Source organism: Bubalus bubalis, chromosome 22 (genome assembly GCF_019923935.1).
Source record: "Bubalus bubalis isolate 160015118507 breed Murrah chromosome 22, NDDB_SH_1, whole genome shotgun sequence".
Taxonomy (NCBI): Eukaryota; Metazoa; Chordata; class Mammalia; order Artiodactyla; family Bovidae; genus Bubalus; species Bubalus bubalis.
In genome coordinates, this window is record NC_059178.1 from 14,566,062 (window position 1) to 14,583,903 (window position 17,842).

At 37.8% G+C, this 17,842-nt stretch overlaps 1 protein-coding gene across 3 annotated transcripts in view; it reads left to right on the forward strand.

Moving 5' to 3' along the window:
- SMAD2 (SMAD family member 2) overlaps positions 1 to 17,842 on the forward strand; it is an 82,718-nt gene that overhangs the window by 19,579 nt on the left and 45,297 nt on the right. For all 3 annotated transcript variants that reach the window (XM_025273263.3, XM_025273264.3, XM_025273262.3), the window contains exon 2: positions 12,287 to 12,575. In XM_025273263.3, the coding sequence (XP_025129048.1) occupies positions 12,340 to 12,575 (236 nt within the window). In that variant the 5' untranslated portion in view covers positions 12,287 to 12,339. The remainder of the gene's footprint in view (positions 1 to 12,286; positions 12,576 to 17,842) is intronic.

The window sequence follows — 17,842 nt, forward strand, 5'->3', positions numbered from 1 at the left end:
ACTCTTGCAGCCTTGTGGGTGTAGCCCACCAGCCGCCTCTGTCCAGGGGATTTCCCAGGAAGACTACTGCAGTGGGGAGCCATTTTCTTCTCCAGGATATCTTCCCACCCCAGGGATCGAACCTGAGCCGCCTTCATTGGCAGGACAGTTCTTTACCACAGAGCCACCAGGGAAGTCCATCAAATTAAAAGTAACATCCAAATTAAAAAAAGAGTGAGGGAGGACTTGCTTTTCAGATACCGAAACTTGTCTGAGCAGTAGCAGGCGTGTAGGTGTGAGTAAGCCCGCCAGGGGGCAGAATATGAAGGCCCCAGTGAGACATCTATTTACAGGGGCTTGGTATGTGGCAGGAGTGGCATTTTGAATTAGTAAAGAAAAGATAAACTAACGGTGCTTATAAAAGGGCCTTCCCAGGTGGCTCAGTGGTCATGAATCCGCCTGCAGTACAGGAGATGCAGTTTCCATCCCTGGGTCAGTAAGATCCCCTGGAGGAGGAAATGACAACCCACTCCAGTATTCGAACCTGGGGAATCCCTTGGACAGAGGAGCCTGGCGGGCTAATGGAAATTACTGCTAAGTTAAAACCTAAATGTGAAAAGCAAATGTAAACTATAAGAATATCTAGAAGGAGCAGTATCTTTAAAAAATCAAGGTATCTGTTTGTGTCTCAGGTTCCTCATTTGTAAATAATAGTACCCACCCCACTGAATTCTTAAGAGAATTAAATGAGTTAATGCTTACCTGTTAGACTAATGTGTTGTGTCATTGAGTAAGCACGTAGTAAATGTTTGCTACTATATTAGAGTGTAGAAAGAGATTTTTTTTTAGAAATTAACAAAATTGTATCATAAGATATTTTGATTTAAGTATAAATTTGTATGCTAAAAGACAATGTAAGGAAATAAAATAACATTCTGAGGATTTCGAGGTGTTTTTTTTTTGTAATACACATTCAGTTGATAGTGTTTTTTATCAGAATAAAAAACAGTATACGAAGAATAGCAAATTGAAGACTGAAGAAATGAAATGTAGGGAATGCCATTTGCAAAACTGTTTTACAGTTATTAATAACTTGGCTTTATTTGCTAGTTCGGGATAATCAGACCTCTTACTTAACTGAAACTTTCCAGTGAGTAATCTTGGAATCCCAGTTTTACTAAAATATCACTTGATAAGCTTTCTTCTTTGGCTGTGAAGTGAAATTTTCCTATTCTGTTGAAATTTGCACTATGTAAGTATCACAGTTGGAATTAGAAGCAAGGTTAGTATCTGAACTTTTCAATTCTTGCAGATGTTGAGAAAAACATTTCTGACTTGAGTACAGAGCTTGCTACCACACTATTGAAGGAAATCTGTATGATGTAAAAGATTCATTCATATTTTGATAACTTGATCATAAATTAATTTTCTTGTTTTCTTACTCTATTTTGTCCTCAAGTTGGAACATGCAGAAATCGATATCTTATAAAAACCTAAACTCAATCTATTTACATTTTAAAACTTTTGGCTAAATATATAATGCCTTAGCTATTTAAAATGCCCAACTAATTATATTAGCATTACTGAAAAATTATTTTATTGCATAATTGAAAAAATTCTCCAGAGATAATTAGCCAGGAGTTAACCAGCCATGATTACTAGGACATGACAAGTTAAGGCTGGTAACTTTAAGTGATCACGTAGTTCCAAAGTGATCATAACTGCTTTTTCTAAGACATGGGACACTGAAATCATGGCCGTACTAGGTCATGAGGTCATTCAGATGACCCAGAATAGGCTTAAACTTTTCATGTTTTCAATTCCATGAAGAAAAAAGTTTTTATAAAAGACTTTATAGAAAGTTTTCAGATCCCTAAGAATACATCTTAACTCACAAGAAACATTTTTCCTAACAAAAGTGAAACAGAGACCCTGTTTACTCAGGTTCTTCCTGACTCTGGGAATCCCTTTCATTTTGCTGGTAATAGAAAAGTTTGATTTTTATTCATTTTCCTAGCTGTAATTCTCATGGCTGAACTAATTGAACTAAAGGTATAGGCACTTTTAGATAGCATCTTGTTGTATTTGCTTGTTCTGGCAGTTTTTCGCAAGGAACAGGGCTCTTTCCTGTAACTTAGGAATAAGAGTTTTGATCTAAGGATAAAATGGGTGTGGAGCTTGTACGGTGCCTGGAGGATCTCCACAGGGCTGCGTGCTCTGCCTTGCCTGGGTGTGCGCTCTCCTCTGCTGACTACCCTCTGCTGAGCCTCTGCTGTGTTTTCTGCTGCCCCCGGTCATGTGATGAACACGAGTAAGGCCATGTGTTAATACAGACCCTGTAACCTTAGTTTTCAGATTGGCCTCTGTGTTCTGAATAGTGATTAATGCATTATTCTGTGCTGCTTGGTTTACACTGGTTAGTGACCATTATCTTCAAATCCTCCCTTTCCCTAAACTGTCCGTATCCGCTTGGCCAGAAACACATGTGAATTGTTTGTGCAATCACTGAAGTAATGCTCTTAATATTAGCGGTAACTTCTGTCTTCAGTTTTTTAAATTGGACCGGCCTCGCTTTTCTCTCTCCTACTGTGTTGCTTCCTTGTACTCTGTGTTCCAGCAATACCTGCATTTTTTTTCTTCTTTTTTTGTAGCTCCTAAAACGTTTCCTGTCTCTCAAATATACTGAACTTTCTGCCTGCTGTTCGTTTTCTCTCTCTCTCCCCACACTTCTGCTTTGTTGTCGCTTTTGTGATACGTCTCCCTTCCAGAGGTTGAATTAATAAGCATGTTCTCCGCGCTCGAATAAGACTGTCACATGGTATTGAGGCTTGTGCAGCTGGCTGCACTGGAGCGTGCTTTGTGACACACAGTAGGAACTCAGCAGAGTTTAAAACGTAGCCAAATACACTTTTTGCTGCCTGTTGGTTGGAAATGTCTGCTTTGGTTTGTAAATGTCTGCGTGTGTTTGGTGAAGTTTTATGTGTCTGCTTTATTTTGTCAGGTTGTGGTTTTATATACTATAGTATTTTTCAGTTACAATATTTACTCTGGTATAATATATAGCATTTGTATGTATGCTTATTTATGTGCATTTTTACAGCATCTCTCTATGGACAGCTTAATGGTGCTATCTACTATGCAATTCTCATTGTTCTTTACTTACCTCACAGTGGGAAAACTTTAAAGGAAGTCACATAATCTTATTTTTTGACTCCTTTCAGATTTTTAGCATCTAAATCACAGTTGGGCTATCAAGGATGTCGGGGCAGTGTTGCTATGTAGAATTCCAGAGACGTCCCTATAAAAAAGTTACTATGGCCAAGTAAATTTATGAAATTTGGGACCCTTGGGACAGTCTCCTGAATTAGGTTGGGGACTTAATTGTTTTTTCCTTTTGAGGGGAATGAATATGATTATAATTATTGATAATTATGTTGTGACCTTTATTTTCTAGCAAACTATACCGAGGCCTCAGTATCTTTAGCTGGAAGATCATTTTTGAGAATGACCTTTTGAGAATTCAGAGTCCTTTTTTGAGAGTTGTACTTATTTATTGAATAGTAAATGTATTCCCCTTGTACAGCAGCCTTGCCACCACTGCCCCAATTAAGTCTGTGACTGGATGTCATTTGGGCTCTCAGTTTTTGTTCTTAGACAACAGCCCCTCCCCCGACCACACCTGTCCCTGTTCCCCAGCAGACAGCTAGACGTGCTTGTGGAGGCTCACCTCCGGATTCGGTCAGCTGCCACTGCCTCCCTTCTGAAACTTCCAGTATGAGTTGGCATACTGAAGGTTTGGTAAAGTTTTGGTTAAGAAATCCTTTTAACTTTGCTTATTTGGAACTTCTTAGTGTATTTGTTTAGGAGCTTTTTAATTTTTTTGAGTTGTAATTTACATGTGACAAATGCCCAAACCTTAAATTTTCAGTTCTGTGAGTTTTCGTAATTGTGTACTCACATGTAATTACTTCTCAAAATAAGATAGAAAACAATTTTATCACCCCAGAAAGATATTTGTGCCTCTGGCCAAGCATTCCGCTGTGTGCTCCTGCCTTTTCCTGAGACAGTTATTTTGACTTTTGTCACTACATTAGTTTCCCCACTTGTTAGAAGTCATAAGTGGAATCAGTATATATCTTGTATATTTTGTTCTTAAATAATAACTTTATTATTTTTTTCCCAGCATGATCGTTTTGAGATTCATCTGTGTTGTGAAGTGTATAAGTAGTTCACTCATTTTTGTTCCTGAGCAGTATTCCATTGTGCAAATATACGGCAATTTAATTTTTTTTTTTCCAGTTTTCTTGGTATTTGGGCCATTTCCAGTTTTGGGCCATTGTGAATGTGGCTGCTGTGAACATTCTTGTACAAGTCTCTTTTTTGTGAACCTAAGTTTTCATTTTTCTTGAACATATGTCTCGGAGTGGAATTATTTTGATATAGGGTAGATGTATGTTGAACTTTGTAGGAGGTTGCCAGTCTTCCAAAGGCACAGAACCATTTTACACTCGTGTCAATAGGGTGTGAGCATTCCGCCTGCTTCACATGTCAGGCCGAGTAATGGTCCCCAAAGACACCCATGTTCTAATCCCCAGAACCAGTGAATATTACTTAATATGGCAAAAGGGACTTGCCAGGTGTGGTTCAGGATCTTGAGATGTGGAGGTTTTGGGGAAATATCTGGATGATCCCTAAATGTAATCTCAAGTGTCCTAATAGGAGGGTAGAAGGACGTTTGATTACAGAAAGCAGAGGCAGTATGACAGTGGAGGCAGAGATGGGAGTGATGTGCTTCAAAGATGGAGGAATGGGGCAAAGCCAAGGGATACAGGAGGCCAACAGAAGCTGAAGGGAAGGAAGCAAAGTCTCCTCTTAGACTCTTCGGAAGGAACCAATCCTGACAATACTTTGACTTTCTTTAATTTATTGAAACTCATTTTGGTAACTCTGTATTGTTTTAAGGCACTGAGTTTGTGATAATTTGTTATAGCAGCAATAGCAAACTAATAGATTCTATGTCTTCACCAGCATTTGGTGATGTCAGAGTATTTTTAAACCATTTTAGATGTGAAATGCATTGTGGTTTTAACTTGTATTTTTCTGAAGAATGTTGATATTAAACATCTCCTAATGTGCTTATTGCACTCCTGTATCCTCTTCATGAAATATCTGTAATTTGTCTTTTGCCTGTTTTTGAGTTCATGTTTTTCTTTGACTTTCAGTCCTTTATATATTCTGAATAGTAGTTCTTTGCCAAATATATTTATAACATTTTCTTCTCTAATCTGTGACTTTACTCGTTTTTTTAAAGGTGTCTTTAAGTAAGCAAACATTTTAAGTTTTGATGAGGTTTGTGTTACTTACAGTTCTTTTATGGTTAGTGCTTTTTATATCTTAAGGACATAAAAGTATTTTTTGTTTCCCTCTGGAGATAAGATTTTCCTTTCACATTGAAGATGGTATAAGATAGTGATTGAGGCTTACTGTTTTCCATGTTGTTGAAAAAATGTTGAAAATAGATTGACTTGGTGTCTTGGTAATCTTGGTAGCAAGGGCTTCCCTGATAGCTCAGTTGGTAAAGAATCTGCCTGCAATTCAGGAGACCCTGGTTCGATTCCTGGGTCAGAAAGAACTGCTGGAGAAGGGATTGGCTACCCACTCCAGTATTGGGGTTCCCTTGTGGCTCAGCTGGTGAAGAATCTGCCTGCAATGCTGAAGACCTGGATTCAGTCCCTGGGTTGGGAAGATCTCCTGAAGAAGGGAAAGGTTACCCACTGCAGTATTCTGGCCTGGAGAATTCCATTCTATACAGTATAGTCCATGGGGTTGCAAAGAGTCAGACACAGCTGAGTGGCTTTCACTTCACTTGATAGCAGATGAGTTGACTGAATACGTGTGTGTCTGTTTCTGAACTCTTGCATTTCACTCTGTTTATTTTTCTCATGCCTACTCTATGATCTTGATTACTAGGTCTTGAAATAAGGTGGTATAAGTCCTCCAAAATCATTCATTTTTCAAAATTGGTCTTACTGTTCTAGATCTCCTGTTTCCATGGGAATTTTAGCATCAGCATATCAATTTCTTTAAAAAAAAAAAAAATCCTGCTGAAATTTCAACAGGGCTTGCATTTATGTGTCAAACTGGGAAGGATAGACATTTAAATAATATTGAGTCTTCCTGTCTATAAACATGGTCTCTATTCATTTCAGTCTTCTTTCATTTACCTTAGCAATATTTTGCATTTCTTAGTATAAAGGTCCTGAGTATCTTTATTTAGATGGACCTATAGGTTTTTTTGTCGTTGCAGTTGTGTATTGTATTTCTTTAAATTTCCTTTTCCATTTGGTCTTTGCTTGTATGTAGAGATACAGTTAGTTTTATATGTTGACCTTCTATCATAAAACCTTACTGGCTCACTTACTAATTTTACCTGTGTTTTTATAGATTTTTATGCAGTTTCCAATAGAGACAGGTCAATCACCAGAGAACATACGTCTTTCTTTCCAGTCTTTATGTGTTTTACTTCTTTCTTGCCTTATTGCAGTGGCTGGAGCATCCAGTGTGTTATTGAATAGAAATGGTGGCAGTGGGCATCCTTGTCTTAGTCATAAGGGAAAGGGACTTAATGTTTCATCATTAGGTATGTTGCCAGCTGTAGTTTTTCATAGTTATCCTTTTCCAGAATGAAGAACTTCTTGCTCGTCTATGTTTCTAATTCCCTTAAGAGTTTTTGATCGTGGATATATATTAAATTGCTTCTGTGGTGGCTCAGTGGTAAAGAACCGGCTTGCCAATGCGGGAGATGCGGGTTCGATCCCTGAATCAGGAAGATTGCTGAGAAGGAAATGGCAACCCACTCCAGTATTCTGTCCTGGGAAATCCCATGGATAGAGGAGCTTGGTGGCCCATATAGTCCATGGGTTCACAAAAGGGTCACACACGGTGTAGTGACTAAACAACAATAGATGTTAAATTAGCATTGTCATATGCTTTTCTTTTCCTGCATCAGTTAAGAGAATCATAAGGATTTTTCTTGTATACTGTAAATGAAGTGCTTGATTTTTTTTTTTTTTTTTTTTAAACTGGTAAACCAGTTTTGCTCCTTGGAAAAATTGGCACTGTTTCCACTTTTTCCCCATTTATTCGCCATGAAGTGATGGGACCAGTTCCCATGATCTTAGTTTTCTGAATGTTGAGTTTTAAGCCAGCTTTTTCACTCTCTTCTTTCACCTTCATCAAGAGGCTCTTTAGTTCCTCTTCACTTTATGCCATTAAAGTGGTATCATCCACATATCTGAGTTTGTTGGTATTTCTCCCAGCAGTCTTGATTCCAGCTTGTGATTCATCCAGCCCAGCGTTTCTCATGATGTACTGTGCATAGAACTTAAATAAGCAGGGTGACAATATACAGCCTTGTCAAACTCCTTTTCAAATTTTGAACCAGTCTGTTGTTCCTAGTCCAGTTCTAACTGTTGCTTCTTGACATGTATTTAGGTTTCTCAGGAGACAGCTAAGGTGGTCTGGTATTCCCATCTCTTTAAGAATTTTCCAGTTGGTTGTGATCCACACAATCAAAGGCTTTAGTGTCAGTGAAGCAGAAGTAGATGTTTTCTTGAAATTTCCTTGATTTCTCTATGATCCAGTATATGTTGGCAATTTGATCTCTGGCTTCTCTGCGTTTTCTAAATCCAGCTTGTACATCTGGAAGTTCTCGGTTCACGTACTGTTGAAGCCTAGCTTTGAAGGATTTTGAGCATAACATTGCTAGCATGTGAAAATGGGCACAGTTGTATGGTAGTTTGAACATTATTTGGCATTGCTCTTCTTTGGGATTGGAATGAAAACTGACCTTTTCCAGTCCTGTGGCCACTGCTGAGTTTTCCAAATTTGCTGACATACTGAGTACAGTACTCTAATAGCATCATCTTTTAAGATTTTAAATAGCTCAGCTGGAATTCCATCACTTCCACTAGCTTTGTTTGTAGTAATGCTTCCTAAGGCCCAATGAGTTCATCCTCCAGGATGTCTGGCTCTAGGTGAGTGACCACAGCATCATTTGGGTATGAGCTGCATCAAATTCCTTACGGTTATACAGTGGAGGTAACAAATAGGTATAAGGGATTAGATCTGGTAGACAGAGTGACTGAAGAACTACAGTGTTACGGAGGTTCGTAACATTGTACAGGAAGTGGTGACCAAAACCATTTCAAAGGAAAAGAACTGCAAGAAGGCAAAGTGGTTGTCTGAAGTTGTTTGGTTGCTCAGTCTTGTCTGACTGTTCTACAACCCCACGGACTGCAGCACACCTGGCTTCCCTGTTCTTCACCATCTCCCAGAGCTTACTCAGACTCATGTCCATTGAGTCGGTGATGCCATCCAACCATGTCATCCTCTGTCATCCCCTTCTCTTCCTGCCTTCAGTCTTTCCCAGCATCAGGGTCTTTTCTAATGAGTTGACTCTTCGCTTCAGCTGGCCCAGAGTATTGGAGCTTCATCTTCAACATGAGTCCTTCAGTGAATATTCACGGTTGATTTCCTTTAGGATTGACTGGTTTGATCTCCTTGCTGTCCAAGTAACTCTTGGGAGTCTTCTCCAACACCACAGTTCAAAAGCATCAATTCTTTGGTGTTCAGTGGCCTTTATGGTCCTACTCTCACATCCATACATGACTACTGGAAAAACCATAACTTTGACTGACTGGACCTTTGTCGGCAAAGTGATGTCTCTGCTTTTTAATACGCTGTTTAGGTTTGTCATAGCTTTTCTTCCAAGGAGCAAGTGTCTTAATTTCATGGCTGCAGTCACCATCTGCAGTGATTTTGGAGCCCAAGAAAATGAAGTCTGTCACTGTTTCCATTGTTTTCCCATTTATTTGCCATGAAGTGATGTCTGAGGAGGCTTTCTAAATAGCTTGGGAAAGAAGAGAAGCAAAAGGCAAGGGAGAAAGGGAAAGATACACTAATTGAATGCAGAGTTCCAGAGAATAGAAAGGAGAGATAAAGTCTTCTTAAGTGAACAATGGGAAGAAATACAGGAAAGCAATAGAATGGGAAGCACTGGAAATCTCTTAAAATTGGAGGTATCAAGGGAACATTTCATGCAAGGATGGGCATGATAAAGGATAGAAATTGTAAGGACCTAGCAGAAGCAGACGAGGTGGCAAAGATACACAGAAAAACTATATTTAAAAAGTCTTAATGACCTGGATAACCACGATGGTGTGGTCACTCATCTAGAGCCAGGCATGCTGAGTGTGAAGTCAAGTAGGTCTTAGGATGTGTTTTCAGACAGCTTTTCTTTATACTCATTTCTCAGCATCAGGGCACGTTTGCTGCTGGTGGTGAGCTATTTCCTGCCTTCCTCTAGGAGTGGACCGTAGGGATGTTACACGTGAGCTGCTTGTCGTGTGGCAGGTGCACAAGTAGGTTTTGCTCCCCCCGCCCTCCCAGCTGGGGTTCTGCTCCTCCCTCTGAGGCAGGGGATCTTCCCTTGGGCCTGGGAAGTGGGAGGCTTTCCTGCATCTCCTCTCCTGGCTGAAGCCTTTGTTTCCTGTGAGATGGCCGCTTAACTGGGAGGAGCTCTCCATTATCTTTTATCTTTAATATTCAGTAGGTTGAAATACTCAGCAGACTGACTGTTAGCTGTTTCCTTTGCATCTGTGGGTTGATGTCTGATATCATTTTTGCAATGTTCTTGGCCATTATCTCTTCTTATGCTTTTTCTGTCCCATTCATCTCCTGGGACCCCAGTTATACTCCACTTAAACCCAAGTTCACATTTGATGTTGGATGTTCTGGAATTTTTTTCCACACTTTTTTTTCCTCTTCGTGTTTAAATCTGAGCACTTTAATTTGGCCTGTCTTCAAATTCACTGCTTATTTTTGTCTGTTTCTAAATCCATCTAAAGAGATCTTTAATTTCTGATATTGTATTTTTCATTTCTCACATTTCCCCGTGATCTTTTTTTATAGCTCACTGTCTGTGATGAAAATCTCTATTTTGTTATACATGCTGTCTCTCTCTTCCATCAGTTTTCATCATAGTTAAAAGTATGTCTGATAATCTTCAAATCTAGGCCCTCTGATCTGATTATATTAATACTGTCCTCTTTTGACTGTGGTTTGCTACTCTCTCTGTCTTGTAATTTTTGAGTGAATGCTGAATGTTTGTGTAAAATCAATGCAATGGCCCATCATTTCTTGTGAGGCTAAGTGATAAGATGTGTGTGTAGTTGACCTAGTTCTCGGCTTGTTTGCAACTTTAGCTTGATAAGCTCAAGTGTTTTAAGAGTAGGGTTAAGACTTCACATTCTACAAGATTTGTTGTCTTATTGTAATTTTAGTTCTCTCCCTATGCTTTGTATCTGAGCCATCAGCTTTCTCAACTGTGGGTGATTTCTCTGCTTTTCTCTGGGTTCTTGTGATTCTGGAGTGCTGCCGCAGGCTCTTGTATCTTCCAGGGCTTTCTCTCAGCAATCCTTTCCTACCCTAGCCTTGGTAGTTCAATTTACAGAGTATCTCTGTAGAAGTTCTTGTCTCAGCTCTCCTGTCCCACCTCAGCCTAGCTCAATGTCTGGAGTCTCTTGGATTAATTTTTCTTACCTCTCCTCTGCAAGGCCTTTGAGGAGGACCTTTTGCTTCTTGGGTTATCTCAGCTTTCCAGCCTTGTCCTCTGCCCTTTGGCACATTTTGGCCAACACTTGGTGCAGGTCTGTGGGGTTGAGTGGTTGAGTAGTGCAACTTGTTCTGTGGAATCCTTGGAATTCTAATATATCTTGTCAGCTTACATGTTGCTGTTAAAATGTATTAAAATTTAGGTTGATTTCTGCTATTCTCACTGTGGTGGGATTATTCCTCCATAGCCGCTCCACCAGGAAAGAGACCATCTGTGGGTTCCTTTTTCTATCAAGACTCAACACTTTTTGGAATTTAGTTCCACTCAGGTTACTTTGCATCTTAAACTTCCTGATGGGTTCAGAAAAACCATGATTTTATATCTTTTCTGTCTTGTTTGGATTGTTAGGGTGAAAGTGATGATCTATTGTGATCTTTTACATCCTAATTAGAAGTGGAACTCCTTTATGGAATACTTTCTGGTATATAATCTAGCAAATACCTGATAAAGTTTGTTATTTCACTTTGCTGTAGTTGGATTTTCTACTGAATTTCTCAGAGCTAGATTTTGAAATATTTTCCATTCTTCTCAAATCTGAACTCTCCAGTTCTGTCCTCAAGTGGCAAATTATCTTATGTCTTACTTTGAGATTAAAGCCATTGACATTAAATTGTAATTGAGGGGCTTGTGGAGAGTGTGGGAAGAATTTGTAGAGGCTGCTTAGAAAACTGGGCAAATGAAAAACTAACATGGTTAGCTGTAGGGAAGAGAGTTGTACAGAAAGGAGCACATGATGATACAGTGGTTCACTGCTAATGTCATCAGGTACAAAGCTACAGTTGGGAGATAGTTATTTTTAAAGTTGGAGGAAAGCAAGTGGCTGTGATGTAAATCCTGATTTTCCTGTAGAAAAATCGATAAGTATATCTCAACTTGATATTTCAAGGGCTATCATTACTGAGGTATAAATAGCAAGAATAAATTTAAAAGATTTTAAGGAATTTGTACCTTGGTGTAAGAAGAGGAGCTGTATTTGACTTTATTCCCTATACATATTGTTACTTAGATAAAAATGAACATTTTTTTAAAAGAAGCTTAATAAAAAGTCTTCTCAGGGAATGGTAAAAGTGAACCAAGTCTTTTCTTCACAGACTCTTTTTACTTTTGTTTCTTCCTTCTTGTTTACTTCACACTTGATGCCTTTTCCATTGTTATAACTTTAGATTTTCCTTTATGATACTTCGCTATGAAAGTTTAAAACTTTGGGGTTGTTGGGCTTGTAAAATAAAAAGTATCTTTTGTTAACGAGTTTTGAGAATAGATTGAAATGCCAAAAGGTGAGGAAAACTTTCTTTTGGTGAAATGTTTTATTGATACCATTAAAAGTTAAACATAAAGTTGCGTGGGTGATGAGAAACTTGTCCAGTGTTGATAAAGATGTAAGGTTTCACTTGCAAAAGTATTACATTTATCCACTTACAACGTTGTCTTGTTTTTAGAAGAATTTGGTTTTTTCACAGTTCATTTAAATTAGTAAAGTTATTTTCAAGGGTGAAAAAGATAACTTTTGAATGTCTGTTGTGAAAGTAATAATTTGAATTTCTGTTTCATAATTGCCTTTTGGTACTGTGCTGAAACTAGTGGTTGATCGTAAAGTTAGCCTCTAAACTATTCTTTCGGTGTCTCTTCTAGGTTAGATTAAGGAGAATATTTTCTTAGAGTGGACCACCGCTTTTGGTAAGAACATGTCGTCCATCTTGCCATTCACTCCACCAGTTGTGAAGAGACTGTTGGGATGGAAGAAGTCAGCTGGTGGATCTGGAGGAGCTGGTGGAGGAGAGCAGAATGGACAGGAAGAAAAGTGGTGTGAGAAAGCAGTTAAAAGTTTGGTGAAGAAGCTGAAGAAAACAGGACGATTAGATGAGCTTGAGAAAGCCATCACCACTCAGAATTGTAATACTAAATGTGTTACCATACCAAGGTAAGTGTTGTTAGATAAGAAATTTGAGGGCCTTATTGTTGAAAGTTGCTTAAAGGAATCTAAGGGAACGTTACTGAAATTTTTTTAGTTTCAAGTCAGTAGTAATTATTAAAATAAGATAGCTGTTCTTAACCTATCACATTAATTTTGTTTGACTCATTAAGACTTATTTTATATATCATTTTCTTGAACAGTGAGAAGGTTAAATCAAGCAAAATAAAATACTTAGATTGTATTTTTATCTTCACTGTCTTCGTTTACCTTCATTGCCTGAATGCTTCATTGTATACTTTTGTAATTTCTGTGATCGAATTTAAATAAAGAGTCAAATATTTTCTATCACTAGCGCAGTAGTGACTGGCCGTTTTCTCCTCCTTTGGTCAAAACTTCAGTAAGGAATTAACAGAGACAGCTCACATTGTGATGAATTTTGTATAGTTTTTATTTGAGTTGCAACATTACTTCTAACAAAGGACCGTATGTAAGACAGCTTCCTGTGTGTCATAGTTGGTCAGAACCTGTCTTGAAGACCTGCCTCTTGTATTAGAAGGATGTGTTACCTAAGAGGTTGAAGTTTTATTAGTGTACGTTTAATCATTTTCAGAGTAGTACCACTCTCAGAAACAGTGTTTTTTAAAATAAAGTAGCAAGTGGTTTTAATTTGTACTGCCATAATTGTGCACATTATAGAGTTTGAGGGAGTGTCAGTTTATAAAATGATTGTTTGCAGTGTCATACACATAGGCTAGCATATGGAATGTGAAGCCATTCTACTTGACATGTTTCTAATGAGTTTTGGGAAATACACTGTGGATGCTTGTTGATAATAGAGCCTAGTAACACCAGCCTATCTACTTGCAAATACTAACAGAATGTTTCCTGCCTTGTTTGGTAGATTAATTATCCGTTTCTTTTACCTAGCTTGTTTCATGTATTTCTTAAGTAAGTGTCACTTTTCCTGGTTTATTCTTTCATTTTAGAAATGTTTATAGATGCCTGGCATTTCAATTCAGTAAACAGTTGTTAATATCAACATACAGTCTTTGCTGTTGAGTTGCTTACTTCCTAGTAAGGGAGGTAAACTTGAAAAAATAAGAAAGATAGTTTTATAACATACAGTAGGCTTTCTGAAAGATGTATGCTCAGGGAGTTGTGTCCAAAGTGGGAAGCCTTCCCTATTCTGCAGCTTGTGAAAATTTTCCTCCTGAAGAAAGATTGGTGGCCGAGTTGGATGGACGTCAAGGAGGAATTTAATTAGGAGAAGCTTGATTCACCCAGAGTGGCGGCGGGGAGGGTCGCTGACCGGGGTCCTGGGAGTGTAGGGGAGGAGACGGGAGATGGCCTGCCTCAGAGGCTGCATGGTAGTGAGCAAGCACTGCATCCCGTGCTGACCGTTCACACTGAGCCCTGGGGATTGGGTGAGGGGGGAGACATCAGGGAGTCTTAGGTAAAGACGTGCGGAAAAGGGCTGTGAGACTGTCAAGAGTGGAGGTGGGAGACTGGTTAGTATGTTTCCTCCTCATCCAAGGGAGCGATGCGGCCCGGTCCAGGAAGACATGGGGCCGTGGTTCTGCACGGCTCCATTTAAGGCTCTGCCAGTGCAGTGAAGTGTTGACGGAGCGGAGCTGCAAGGAGAGTCATGCAGTCCTGCCTCTTAAGGAGATTCAGTAGGTAGCAGCCTCTTGATTGAAATGTATAGACTTTGTATTTAAACTGTGGAAGTCCCCTTAGTCAGATTTCTTTTCCTTCTTGTCCATTTTTCATTTTAAACACTAGTTTCAGAGATTTTTTCTTTTACATTCTTTTTCTTTAAAGATTTTTCCCCCAACACTTTTACCCGATTAATGAAAGTGAAGTGTTGATTGTCCAGTATCTTGTTTTTCACTCTTTAATAAAAGTTCATTGAAGCTTAGAAACTTGCTTGTCTAATTTGGTGGGTTTTTTTTTTTTAATATTGCAAGAAAAGTAGATTTAATATTGGCTGTTATCGAAAAATTTAAGTTTCTTGTACTCTTTAGAACCATATATTTTTTGAAGTTTGCTTTCTTGTTAATAGTTGAATATTGTATCAGGTTATTAGTCATTTCTCAACTCCTGAATATCCTTAAACATTTGGTCAACTCGTCATGGTATCAACTGTAAAACAAGGCGAGTGGGTGCAGAAAGGGCCCATTGTGGAGGAATCCAAACCGCAGCTTAAGCAAAATTATTTAAGATGTAATGCAAAATGGGTTTACTGTAAGTCTGTTAGCTTAAAATTGCAAGTGAGTTGTTAATAAAATACCTTTAGGTATTGATGTCTTGATGTTTTCATCATGTATTGATGAACATGAAGCATAAATTACTTAATTTTTAAAATGGCAAATATTCTTAAATGGTCAGTGTCTCATTGACTCTCAACCGTTTCTTTCCCTCCACCTCCATCTGCTGATGTTGGAGTGGGACTAAATGGTGGGTAGAAACACAGACCTGACTTGATGTCCCTCTCATCCCCCTCATATTAGCTCTGCCTTCATCGCTTTGTCTCTGCAGAGAGCGACAGCTGTAGCTGCACATGTGTCACTGCTTCCTTCCTCCTGTTGTGTGCGGCGACACAAAGTGACTCATGGGCAGAACTTAACCTGCTGAGCTACAGTGAGCTGAATAGTACGAATAAATAAAGTTTCATGAAGCTTTTCCATCTCGAGACAACTCAGTCAGAAATCAGAGTGGCAATTGATGTTTAGGTAACGAATCAGTCAAAAGAAGAAAAATTGGCCTTCAGTGCATATTATCTACAGAAAAACAAAATCTAAACAGCAGTGGAGATGGAGAGCTTGTAAAGTTAAAAACCGGAGGCTATGAGGTCTGAATGCTAATTTGATAATGGTCCTTGTACGTAAATAAGCAGGAATACAGAATTTTTTTTTATAAATATCAGTTATAAGGACTTTCCTAAGGTGATACTTTGTGTTTGACCATTTATGACATTTTGATGGTTCATCCTAAAGAAACAGTCAGGAATGTGGTCAAAGATATCTGGTGTTCACTTCAGCATTGTTTTTAATAGCAAAGAATTAGATAAATCCAATCATAACCCATAGTTCCCTTAACTATAAAGGAAACTTACATAACTCATTTTATACCAGAATTGAATGGTAAAGTAGAATTGAATAGCAAAGTAAAGTTTATACCAATTTTACTCGTAAAAATAGATCCAAAAATTATAAATAAAAAAGCTCAAATTATAAAAACAAAACCACCAAATCATGAGTGGGTAAGGTTTACTGCAGGAATGCTAGTATGATTGACCTGTTGGAGGTCCATTAATATGAGACACTGCATATTCGTATTTATGAAAGCTCTGATCTTAATGGATCTAGAAAGCTTTTTTATAAAATCCAGTGCTCATGTTAACAAATTAGGAATAGGAATTTTCGTAAGTTGATAAAGTATAAAAATGTTAATGCTTAATCTTGAAACTTTAGAAGAAATAATGCCAAATTGTTAATAGTGATTACTTATGGATTACCTAAAACGAGAAATGTCCTATAATTTTTCCCTAGTATTTATCTATGAAGGTATGCTTTACTTTTGTAGTCAGCACAGTTAAATGTTTAAGAAAAACTTTTTTGGCAATACTTAGACTATTCTTATGTATTTTTTAAAACCCTTTAAATTAAGTCAACTTTCCTGTTACAGGGAAACAATGTTTTCATTTTCTTAACATGTTATACACGTGTTTATATTTTTTCCTTTAAAAAGTATGTTCCTTAAAAAGGTAAAGTAGTATGTGTTGTACATGATTCCAAATTCGAACACAGATTATACAGCGGGAAAATTCTTCCCTCTCCTTCCTGTCATCACCCATATCCTCACCCTGTTGTATTACTTCTGTCTTATATATCCTTCCAGGATACTGAGTATCTTATTAATACTGTCACTGACATTTGGATTTTGTTTTCCATCTTCCAAATTTTTAAAACATCAGACTAATTGAAGTAAACTTTATGCAGATTGTCAGCTTTTATTTTTATTTTCATATTCCTACTCTTTTGCTTCTCTGGATAACCCAGAAAGAATTAAAGAAAAGTCTTTAAAAACTGAACTATAGTATCCTTCCATTCTTCTTAAATTAGTGCTTTTTTATTTCGGAAGAAAATAAGAATGATTCTTCCTCCCTCATACATAGATGTGTGTGTGAGATAATATACATGGAGTACTATGACAGAAAGAACTCTGAATTTTAAGTTTGGTGACTTGTAAGCTGCTTCAGTACTGATGAATGTGAATCCTGAGGCGTGTAACTGTATTTTTTACTATTCATCTGTGAAAGGGGTCAGTACTATCTTGAGTTCTTTCACAGTACTCTTTTGGGGTCTTTTGAAATACTATAACTATTGGTTTATAAGCTATAAAGCACTATAGTCATGAATATGATTTATTTGAAATGTTCCCAGGTATTCCATGTCTTCATTTTCCTTCCAGGTTTTCTCATAGAACTCATATTGAATTATAATTGTCTATCTTTGCTTAGTAAACATTTCTACCAGATAATTATCATGATTTAGTATAACTATTAAAATATAAAATCAGTTAGTCAAAACAGTGAAACAGTGTATAAATGCAAACTAGAACTTTGAGACTATCAGCCTCAGCATCCAACTTGTCATTTTCTGTCTGCATGATCTGTGTATAAGTTGTGAAAGCACTTCTGATGAACACTTCATTAGGCTCCTGTGAAACACAGTTTGAAAGACACATTGCTAAGATCCTTAACTTTTATCTGATGCCTACATTTACATTTTTATTTTTTCTGAGGTAGCGCATGCTGTAGGATCCTGGTATTCAAAGTCCTTTTGTGTGTGTATATAATACATTCTTCCATGGGGCATTTTTATCATTTACCTTATCAGAGAAAACATACCTGCCCTAGAACCTAGGTTCCTTTATAAAATTACAGAATTATTACCCAGATTTATTATTATCTACTTAATTTTAAATTTAACACTCATTACAGTAAACATCATCCTCACTTTTCTTGTCCCATTCACCTGATGTATTTTGCTTTGAAGAATTCACTTAACTGCCTAGAATCAACCTAGCTAAAATAATACGCATCTAAAAAATTGTAGCCATGTTTATAGATGCTACAAATGATGCCTTCCCCAAAGAGTCATTAACTTTTTCTTAGGTAGACAGGCTGATCACTTTAATCTCCATGGCTGATCTGGGCTGAGGCTTGGTTGCCATTTTAATTTGTTTTAGTCTGCACTGGCACATACCTT